This window comes from Limulus polyphemus, unplaced genomic scaffold (genome assembly GCF_000517525.1).
Source record: "Limulus polyphemus unplaced genomic scaffold, Limulus_polyphemus-2.1.2 Scaffold3213, whole genome shotgun sequence".
Taxonomy (NCBI): Eukaryota; Metazoa; Arthropoda; class Merostomata; order Xiphosura; family Limulidae; genus Limulus; species Limulus polyphemus.
The window spans coordinates 1-11,692 of record NW_013668823.1 but is presented as its reverse complement, the minus strand read 5'-3'; the positions used below and the strand labels follow the sequence as shown (position 1 = coordinate 11,692).

At 31.3% G+C, this 11,692-nt stretch overlaps 1 protein-coding gene across 1 annotated transcript in view; it reads left to right on the top strand.

Annotated features, from left to right (window-relative positions):
- Window positions 1-6,785, top strand: part of LOC106468908 (60S ribosomal protein L22-like) — an 11,717-nt gene extending 4,932 nt beyond the window's left edge. Inside the window, exons 2-4 of the mRNA XM_013929360.2 lie at window positions 4,394-4,525; window positions 4,870-4,991; window positions 6,566-6,785. Of these exons, the coding sequence (XP_013784814.1) occupies window positions 4,394-4,525; window positions 4,870-4,991; window positions 6,566-6,713 (402 nt within the window). The 3' untranslated portion in view covers window positions 6,714-6,785. The remainder of the gene's footprint in view (window positions 1-4,393; window positions 4,526-4,869; window positions 4,992-6,565) is intronic.
- Window positions 6,786-11,692: the final 4,907 nt, after the last annotated feature.

Below are 11,692 nucleotides of genomic sequence, written 5' to 3'. Positions count from 1 at the left end.
TTTACGACCCATATACAGTCTTAGTTAACTAAGTCTTGAATAAATTATAGGTGGTAACTTCTAGTGGTACTGATATAGTAATTTATGTATTTTTGGTAATCAACTGTATATAGTAAAAACCTAAAAAAAATTTTGTTTCATATCCTCCATGTGCAAAATTCTAAAAGGCTTAGCAACTGAGTACAAAGGTAACTAGAAGAGATAATTGTTTGCTTTACTTCTTTATTTACTGTTCTATGTTTTAAGAAAAGTAAGTTTAAGAATTTATTTCTAAATAGTAATAATTTATATACATATATAATGTATAATAATGGAAATGTGACTGTATTTTACAAAATACTAATCTACTAAAACACAGCCAATACAGATCTCTTTGTAAAGACTATCAGTTAGTTGTATGTTATTGGATTTGGTAACATGAGAGCATGTGTGCTGCATCATTGTAACTTCTGTATTGTTAGCCAGGCATGGCTGAAAGGTCAATATAATAAATGTATAATGTTATGAGACTTCAGCTATTTAGTCTGAACATTTATGTTTTCGTGTTATAATTTGTTGTCATTCTAGAACAAAAGAGGCATAGTTTATATTTATTTCCTAATTTTTTATAGTGGTTACAAGGTTGGTCGAATCTACCGAATATTTACAGAGATTCTTTACTGAAAATAACAGATAAAAATATAGTTGTTGTTTTTTTAAGAAACATTTGATAACTATCTGGACAATATAAAGATTTCGTATGTGAAATTTGAATCTCACAAAAATATCAACAGGTGTTGAAGGAAGTGTTGCAGTCACACCATCTAGATAGTTCAAAGTATATTCAATAGCAGGATTAATTTGACTAAAATATGTTTCCAACTGTGGAAAGTTTTGCTTAAGGTTGCCAAAAGGGGAAAAAATGTGTTTATTATATAGATAGTACCATAAATGAAAGAAAACCAGCAGTTTCAACATCACTGCTATTGCTGAGAAGCTGAAGAGTGTGCAACATATGAATGAAATCATTATATATCACTTGAAAAGATGCAGGTTAACTTAGCCATTAGATTTTACAGACTTCTTCAATTTCCTGGTTACTCAAAAACCTATTTTTGGGGTTTGTGGGATAGGTTTATTTATTATTTGAAGTTGTGCTTTCATTAGTGTAACAGATTGCTTGGGAGGTTGGCTAAATCTTTCTCATAAAGTGTTTATAATGTCAAACACATTTTTGTATTTGTTTAACATGAGCAGAAGTGTCATTGCAAGCTAGTGCCAACTTGTGGCAAATGCAATGGCATGCTAGTAAAAACATTCCAACTAGACATTTACTCTGACTATAACACCATTCAATATGGTCTATCATGACCAAAGCACCATCTGATAGTTTTTCAAAGGAATATCAAGTGTGTGCATTTGATTCACAATGATATTAGTTATGAAATAAATATTAGAAAGATCTATGTTTTTAAAATTCATGGAAGTTTTTATTGGTCGTACGTAGTAAAAGTCGTTTTTGTTCACAACATTTCACCAGATTTACCTGGCATCATCAAGTGAAATGTGGTGAATAAAATAAACAAAAGTTTTACTATGTATAACTGATAGAAACTTGTGTGGATATTAATTATGGTTTGAAGTATCATCAACAAGAAGAAATTCTGTAAGTGAATTGCCCATGTTTTTGTCTGCAAACTGAATGATTCCAACTAGAATTTCCATGGTAGCTGATAGATCTGTCAGCTCATCAACTAATACCCCATATGTATTTATTTGTTCTAACTTTTGCAATAGTCTATTAGTCAAGGCCTCACTAATCACAAAAAATATTCTGAGTTGTCTCCTTTGAAGAATAATTTTGAGCTTGCAATATCTTCTTTTGTCAAGTAGTATATAGCCAAAAAATTACGATATAAAAATCATCTCTTGCTATTTTTGCTTCTACTATTTTGTGAAAAACAGGCACTCGGCTAAGTTCAGTCTTAACTACTTATGTTTATGAGACTTCGCATGATCGGTAACTGCAGATTTTAAAAATATTTTTCTAGGTATATTGACATATTGGTTATAATGTTTTTTTCTTGCTTTTTTTGCATAAAAAATGTAACAATCCACATTCATCTGAAATGGACAGTTATTTGAATACCACCAGTCTTTAGACAATGGGATGAATTTATGTCCATTAATAAATACTCTGTCTATGATATTAAAATTAAAACTTCAGGATAACACTACCTTTTTTAAGTGGTTCTGTTTGTAGGTCCTCTTTGTAAGTACAATATTGTTTATCACAGGTTAAATAAATAAAATAAGACATTTTTTTGAAAAAAGTGAGAATTTGATCTTGTGTGTTGTGGAATGGAGTTTTCTATATATATATATACTGGTGGTTGCTTTACTATTTTCTCTTTTTGTAATTAACATATGAAAAGGATAGAAAACTGTCAGATTCTACTTCATAAGTGAAAATTATGACAGTATTCTGTTATATAAGAATCGTATTAAAATGAATACCTTTCTCATGTTACCATATGCTGAAAATATTGTCACTATATAAACCAGTTTTGGGGTTTTTTGATATGTGTGAATTCATTCTTACAGAGTTTCTCTAGAACAGATATGTAAGGCTCATAAAATAGAGGGGAAAGAGAAAATCCTGTAGATAAATTACTGTTTGGTTTGTAGAACTGATCATACATTGTTCCTTTAGGTTGATTAGAATTAAAATGATGTACAATACTCAAAGGTGATCCTATTTGTAATGTTCTTTCTAACATTAATAAACTCATTAAAGATTGCAATTTTCTAACTAATAGCCAAAACATTTCTCTCATCCTCCTCTCTTGTTACATTCCTTTGTTTTAGTCAATTTCCAAGATTCATAAGAATATTTTTACATACCTATTCTATCCAGCATAGTCTTACTTGTACAAAACGTTGCAAAAATCTGGTTCTGTCCTTCAAAAGTTCTGATTTATCATAGCACCACATTGGTAATTTATTTTCTATTCTTGCAGATCTAACTTGTAAAGTTCTAGTTAAGATGTACACTCTGTACTTGAGACTTCTTACACTACTTTATTATATATTGATAATAATTAATTTATAATCTGGTCTGTTCACTTGTACTTCATTTTGCCTTTATTTTCAAAGCTGTGCTTTGTTTAGTAATTGTTCTGATCGCATTCTCTGACATAAAAGGTTGAGAACAAAGAGTTGTAATAATAAACCTCAGAAAGAAAATCACTCAAAGAGAGACATGGTTATATAATATTAAGTGATGGTTGTTGTTTAGTAAATATATGAATCTGCTTTGAGATGAGCAAATAAGTGTTATTTACAGATGAGACTTGTACCTACACAAAAAATGAAATTTTGAACATTTTTCTTTGCAAGTTACACTAAATAAAAGTTACAAATTTTCAGAGTTAGAATATGTTATATAAGTATGTAAGGAGACCAGTGGATGTCTTTTATTGGTAAATTGACATGTGAGGTTGAAAATAATAATTTAGCTTTTTTAGACATGCTCATTAATCGTAATGCTAATTGATTTTTCACATCAATTTAGCGAAAAAAGACCTCCACTGGTCTCCTTACACACTTTGATAGCTTTATCCCATTTACGTACTTTGTATAAATTTTGAAATTTGATGAGTAGATATGCACTTCACACATGAAAGGTGCTCTGCAGTTGTCATAGCATTTAATTAAGTAACTAATTCTGTCAGTTTTGAAAGTAAAGCCACAAAAATTGTCATATATGTATCTTATGAAAAATAACTGTCACACACTTGGTGATCCTAATTGATATAGTTAATTTAATTTACCTGAACTCCATGTCACACTGTATGTGCTCACCCTTTCAGCTGTGGGGGAGTTATAATGTGATGGTGAACTCCACTATTTGTTGGTTAAAGAATAGCCCAAGATTGGTGATGGGTGGTGTTGACTAGCTGCCTTCACTTGCTGCTAAATTAGGGACAGCTAGCATAGATGGTTCTTGTGTAGCTTTGCACAAAAATTCAAAGCAGACTAGATTAACTTGAGCCAGCATATTAACTTGTGTATTCACTTACTCATAAAATGGAAGAACTCCAATTTTGATCCTGGAGTGCCCACTTAGGAACAATCATAATTGCAGCTTACTTATGAATTCATGATTAGTTGTGAAACAGATTGTATAAAAAAATATTTTATTTTTTAAGAATTATGGGGCTTTTATAAGTATAAAACAAAAGAAGATATGTAGTTTGTGGAATTTACTTCATCCCAAAAGTTTCTGGATTTCTAGTTTTAGTGATAATTAGTAATCTTTAGTCAAATGGAGGTAAAGAAAAATAAAAAAAACTTGAAGTGTGTTTTATAATCATGAAAGATAAATTCTGAGAAGCTTTTATTCTGTATTTAGCTTGGTAACATCAAGAAAAAAAATGTCAAGAACCTCCAGAAAGGAAAGGGGAAGAAAAAGAAAACACAGTTGAAATTTTCTGTTGATTGCAGTCACCCAGTTGAAGATGGAATTATGGATGTTGACAGCTTTGTAAGATTTAAATAATAATTTATCACTTATTTCTTTATTACTTCCGAGTTTAATTACCCAGTTATAAAATATATATATTTATATCCATTCTTTAAAAATATATTATTGCAACTATTCAGAGATGAAGTCTATTCAAAAGCTAAAATGTTTTTGTTATCTGGAAGTAAGACCACTCATCTACAAAATTGAAGCATTGTATGTGTTTAAGCAACAAAGATTTCTTACCTGTACTTTGCAATGTGCAGTAATGTTAAATGTCTTTTTTTAAGTTGAATGGTGTTTTGTTACACCTTGTGTTAGATATTTGTAGTTTGATTTAAAATGAAATAATTTTTTTATTGTAGGAAAAGTACCTGAAAGAAAGGATAAAGGTGAATGGAAAAACCAGTAACCTTGGTAATGTGGTAACCATTGAGAAAAGTAAATCAAAAATATTAATTACTGCAGATATCCAGTTTTCTAAAAGGTGGGGCTTCTGTTGTTTTATACTTGTTTTGAACAAGGTTTAAGTTTAATGATAGAATCTAGAAACCATAGAAAATTAGTTCAGTATTCAGTGTATTCTATTTGTTGTGTTAATTACCATTCATATAACTGAAAATGGATAAAAATTACTCAACATACTTCAAGTAAATGGTGAATTAATTTTAACAAGATTTAAACTCATCACAATTCGTGAGTACTTTTAGGATTTGAATATGCAGCTGCATGTCAAATTTCAGAGTTTAGTAAACATAATAAGTAATGTGGTTTTGTGAGAAAGTGCCAAGACCTAGCTCCTGCAAGGAAGAATGGCAGAATTTAATGGAATGTTTAGAAGCCTTGAGAATAAGCCACAGATCTAGGAATATTTTTATTGAATCTTTAGACATTCTTGAAAATGTTTTTGTGTTAGATTATATTCATTTGAGAGATACAGATATAATCTTCTATAACAATATATCAGGTAAACCTAGTTAGGTTTAGAAAGTATGGTAGGTGACAGTAGAATACTCCAGTGACTTGTATTTTTATTTATTTAATATTGTTCATTTATCATATTTAAACAATGTACATAAATAGAATATCTTAGTTTATTGAAAACAAATTTTGTTTGATAAATATAAATTGATCTTGACTAAGAATATTGTTAACAAAATATTATTTACTTGCTTTACCTAACACCATTTTTAAAGGTTGGATCCTAAATTATCAATAAGTCCTTGTCAGTTTATATAATGTTTTTTATTGTATATAGCCAGAAGTGTTGACTACTACAATTGGCAAATAAGTATCAAAAAGTTAAGTTCTAAAATGAAAGTATTTTTAATGTATCACAACAAAATTTAGAAATTTCATGACATAAGGAATTAAGAAACAAAAAAATTGTATAAACTTTTTCAAGCTAAAACTATACTGTTTCATAAGTTTGTTTTAAGTTTCATGCAGTTTGGTTAAGTATTTCGACTGTAAGCAGGCAAAAAGTAATTTAATATTAAAAAATGGAATTTTAGTTTATTTCTATGATAAAAGTTACATATATTGAAGAAATGCCTCATTCATATTTCTGAGAGAAAACCTAAAGTTTAGTTCCTTGAAAGTTAACAGTTATGTAGTCATTTGGTTTTAACTATAAAATTTGGAATTGTAAATAAAATCTTTGCATTGTTATTATATACTTACGTTGACAGATACCAAATGCATGAGATTATTTCTAAGAGCATTGGGAAACATCATTTTAACTTTGTGATTTTTAATTAAAAGTTATCAAGGTATTTTCAAGAGTAGGAATATAATACTTTAATGTCCAAAATTTTGTTTATCCCAACTTTTCTTGCAACTTCATTAACAGGAACAACCGTTCCTTTTTTATATTAGTTATTCATATTGATACAATATTTTAAATATCAAAAAATTTTGAAGTCTGTTTTTATTATTTAATTTACTGAATCTGGTAACAGCTGTGCTAGAGATTTAGTTTTAAGGATAGAATGATTTTTAATTTTAAAATCATTTATGAATTATGTATCTAACAAAAATATTTTTTATATTGTATTATAGATATCTTAAGTATTTGACAAAAAAATACCTGAAAAAGAACAGTTTACGAGATTGGCTAAGAGTTGTAGCTGCAAGTAAAGATTCATATGAGTTAAGATACTTCCAGATCAACAATGAAGAGGAAGAAGATGAAGAGGATAATGAATAAGTTTTGCATAAAAACATCCATTCTCTTGTAAATGTTGAAGTGGAAATAAAGTCTTTACATTGATAACTACCATTTATTTGTCAGAAAATGTCAGTTTTCTGAGAATATAAAGTTAAGATTTGTCCTGGAGATTATATGTACTATCCAATACCCAAAATGAACTACTTATTTTTTTCTCTTTCTTGTCCATCAAACAAATAGTGTTTTTTGTTTTTTTAAATTAAAATAAATAATTGAAAACAACGTTTTATATTTTTACAATAAAAACTTTATTGAAGCCATAAAGCTTCCACTTTCAAATATCGCTCTACAAGTACATGTTTCTACGTGACCTACGTCATCCTTAGGCTTAGAAGTTTAAACTACCTTGGGTTAATAGTGAATGATAATCTTCCACTTGAAGATGAGATAAACGTGTGCATTGGTAAGGCAGCTACTACTTTCAGCTGACTAACAAAAAGAACCTGTAATAACACAAAGCTCGTCACAAAAACAAAGATGCTTGTATATGAAGACTGCATTCTCATGCACAGTAGAAAAACATGGGCAATATGTGCATCAAGAGAAGAAGCTGAACATTTCCCGTCTACACTGCCTATACCATATTTTGAATATCAAATGACAAAACGATCGCAGATGTAGAGGTCTTTCACAGAGCAGGACTACCAATCCCCCATCAGAGAAACCTGTGCTGGTTGGGACATCTACACAGAAAGGAAGGTGAACGAATAACCAAGGACATGCTGTATGGAGAACTTGTAGATGGAAGGTGACAACCTGGATATCCAAAACTACACTTGAAGGATACGTGCAAGAAAAGCATAAGCCTTTGGAATTGATCCATGTCAGTGGGAAACTGTGTCAAGTCACTGAACGAAGTAGCACACCTTTCTCTATCGTGGTATTAAGGAACATAACAAGGAGTAGCTAGAGCAAAAGAGACAGAATAGAACAGGCTGACAACACGTACAAATGCAGTAATGTGCGAGTACTATATTGGATTCTGTGGCCATATGAGAAATTGTATTTCTGCTACAATTTCAACCTTTCAATCGTCAGCATTGATGTTATGTAACTTCTATAGTTTGTGTGTGTGGAGGAGGAGGGGTGGGGATTGGTAGTTAAGTCACCATGTATCATTGGACCACAGCTACATGGGCAAAGTATGTCACCAAACGTTATTGGAACAGTACTTAACTCTTGCAGATACTACATGGCAATTTATATGCCCTATTTCATAAGTACGAGTTCAATCAGTTTCTTTATTTGTCAGTGAGGACAAGTCGCAAATAAAGCAGGGATGTTGGTTGTACTTTTTAATTGATTATTCTTACATGAGACTAATCTTGTTTTCAGTTTTTTCAAAGACATTTTTGAACTACCCTTTCTTTACTACGATAGGCATCTTGTGTACACAGCTTTAATAGAACTAAACTGGTGTTTCAAAAATGTCCTAAGATTTCATGGGAGCAAGCCAATAAAGATTCTTGCCATAGTTTGTAATAGATAGCGTGTCGGTGAAATATTTAATGTGATCGAAGGAAAACGGACAATACAATGTTTACTATTTAGCAGAAAACGTACAATACTAGGTGACTTCTTCAGAGGTTGAAATGATTAATGAAGTGGAAATTAAAGTATTATAAAAATAGAGATTGGAATATCAAATCTAATTACAAGTGTTTTAAATTACACTATCAATGTGAAAAACGAACTATGGTTTTATAAGTATAAAAAACATTTAAGTTAGAAGATGTTTATTGCAACGAAGTTTTAATAAGAACACATTAAAATTATTATTACATTTAGGTTGTAAGTTATAAAACTAGAAACGCGTGCATACTTAAAAGCTAAAAGCTTAGTTTTGATACTCGTGGTGGGAACAGAATAGATGCCTGTTGTGTCGCTTTGGGCAAACAATAATACTGATAAATCAAAGTTTACTGTACTGGGCAAAGTTTAGAAGTACGTGATTTGTTTAAGAAATGTATATTAGTTAAAGCTATGTTTTTATTTTGTCCAGTCTACAGATATCTATTTGGTAATGTTTTGATTACATGAATAATCGTAAACTTCGATTAGTTACTTGTTTTCGTGAGTCGTGACATTGATAAGGAAGATTATTTTTAGAACAGGTATGATGTCATCGATCACTGTACTCTAAAATAATAATGAAATTTCATAAAGGTAATCTAAGTCTGTGTCTGTCAATACCATAGCTCCAAGATGAATATACCTAGAGACTCGAAACTTTGCAAGGAGATTCTGATGGTGTGCACCTGGGTATTTTAACTCAATACAATGTTGGCTAATTTTATTGCCCGTGATTTATAAATATATGCTGAAATCTGTCGCTTGGTACAACAAGTTGTTAGGAAATAAGTATTTTATTATTACTGTCTACTAATTTGATTAGGAATGGTTTGGGGGGAGGATGGAGCCCCCATTTATTTTCGGAAAACTACCAAATCAGCACAATTTGACACAGTGATGTAATCCCCCCACCTAAGTTCATATTCATAGAATGTCTTGAAAACAGTACGTCTTTCTTTTCAGTATCAGTACCTTTATGCATTTGACATTTATTGTTACATGAAAAGCAAAATTTGATCCTTTCTGTTTAAAAATAGCTAAACCTCGGCCTCCTGTTCAGATAATACCCGGATAAGGACGGCTAGTGTAATACTTCGACAGTTGATTATTTTGTTAATATTAACCGATTTAATCACAATGTTCGATTAAGACATGTTATAGTTGCAAAAAGATTATGATGGGTGTGTGACCAGACATAATGGAGGTGGTACAACTGAATGTTAGATCAAGCAGACCGCTCTTAAACCTGGGGAAAAATTATAATAGAATACAGACATTGATTATTGGAATCTACGTTGTTTAGAATCAATATTATTAACATGTTTTGTATAAAGATGAATCGTAGAAAAAGTAAAGATAAATCAGCCACATAGAGAAGAAAGTTGCTTTTGTACTTTGAGAAATCAAAAGATATACATCTTTAACAACCAAGTATGAATCAACCTTTCAATTTTTTAAATACTGAATTTAAATTTATGTTCTTCAGGTTATAGACGTCATTGTTTTCCTTCTAAAGACTTAAAGCCATCAGTTTTGAGGGTATTCAGTGGTTTAACTTAAGTATATTCGTATAAGCACAGTATGTGCAACATTATATAATTCTCAATGGATGTTAGTACTAGAATTATTGTGAAGTGATTTAAACATGAAACAAAAACACTGAGGTAAATATTAGCTCTCTATTGTTTACCTACTAAAATATATTCGCCTTGGCTAAGTTCACAAGATGTAGGAATAAAAGAGAATAGTTTCAGGTGGTATTACCAATATTGTTACAGGAAGAAGTATTCACTCATAAAAGTTCAAAGGTTGAACACCTTGTGTTAAGGAATACTTTGCAAAAAAAAAGTATGTGAAAAATTATATTTGGTTTAAGCAGCAGCATAAAAAAATTAATATTGGAGCGCCACTTGAAAAAAATAGCTTCTAAGGTAATCTAGTAAACACATAAAAGTAACGAGAAACTGTTTTACAACATTATTAAAGAATGTGATGTACCAAACGAAAAAGCTGGAACTCAATATAGAATTGTTAAATAACTTTGCCTCGTGGCTGAGTACTAGCACACTTGCAGAATATATTCCACCTAAGGTACTTTTCTCTAACGTTCATAACATACAATAGTGCTATTATCGAGGATTCAGTTAAGCCTAGTCACAATAGGCCAGTGGTTGTCTGGTTTGTTTTATTTTCTGAAACTCTCTCTTGAATTGAACTTCGAAATGCTGAGAGTTTTGGCCTGGCCTAAAGGAAGGATATTTAACATGTTTGGAGAAACATTCTTTAACATTATTATTACTGACAGCCATTCCTTTAAGCCATATGCCTGTGTGCCACGAATATCACACATGATCTACACTCATCATCGTGTAGTTAATGGCACGTGTATTTCAATCCTATGAGTTCAATATTGCTTGGAATTGTCCCATAGAAATAAAGTAGTCCAACACTCTTTTTCTTATACAATAACTCGCAGGCTTGGCATGACCTGGTGGTTAGGGTGATCGACTGACATTTCAGCCTTAGGGGCGTTATAATGTAACGATCAGTCCCACCATTTGTTGGTAAAAGAGTAGCCCAAGATTCGGCCGCGGGTTATGCTGACTATTTGCATTCCCTCTAGTCTGTCACTGTCAAATTGGGGACGACTAGACTAGTCATCATTATAGACTTGCAGTAGAGTCTGTTATTCCATTTTGCGGTGAACTGCATCAGTGTAAATCAATCAACCATGTGTCCTGTAGCATTAGGCCTTTGTCATTGTAATGGTGATGAATAATTAACGATAGCAGGTAGTCAGAGTGTCATGTCATGCAATGACTAAAATTAGTTTTGTAAAATTTCGGGTAAAGAAGTATATTGTTACGTACTTGCTTTTTTGATAATTTCCCGTAAAAATTCTTTCCGAGAAACTTCAGTGATACGAGTCCTTTCTTAATTAAAACTAGTTTATTCTTTCTTGTTACAAACTTTGTAATAGAGTTAATTTCCACAGTCACTTTAACTTAGCTATAATTCACAGCGATTTACACACTTTACTTACGGCTTGACTGGATTATCTTCTTTATCAATTTATCTGCCGGCTTATACACTAAAATAGAGGGCGTCTAGCAAACGCTGGGACATTCGTGAAGTTCCCCGATCCTTCCAGAACAAGGGTCACCAAACTTTTTTCACAGCGGGCCAGATAACTGAGAGAATGGCGAGCGCGGGCCGCATAACCATTTTGTTCAATACAATACAGTGAATACATAAAAAATTAAGACAACAAACATGTTTATTTTCCAAAAAGTTATCAAAGAAGGCGATTTCAGCAATAAGATAATTATATCACACACAGTGCGCACATATCCGAATCTCACAAACTAAGCAGCAAAAAAGGTTTG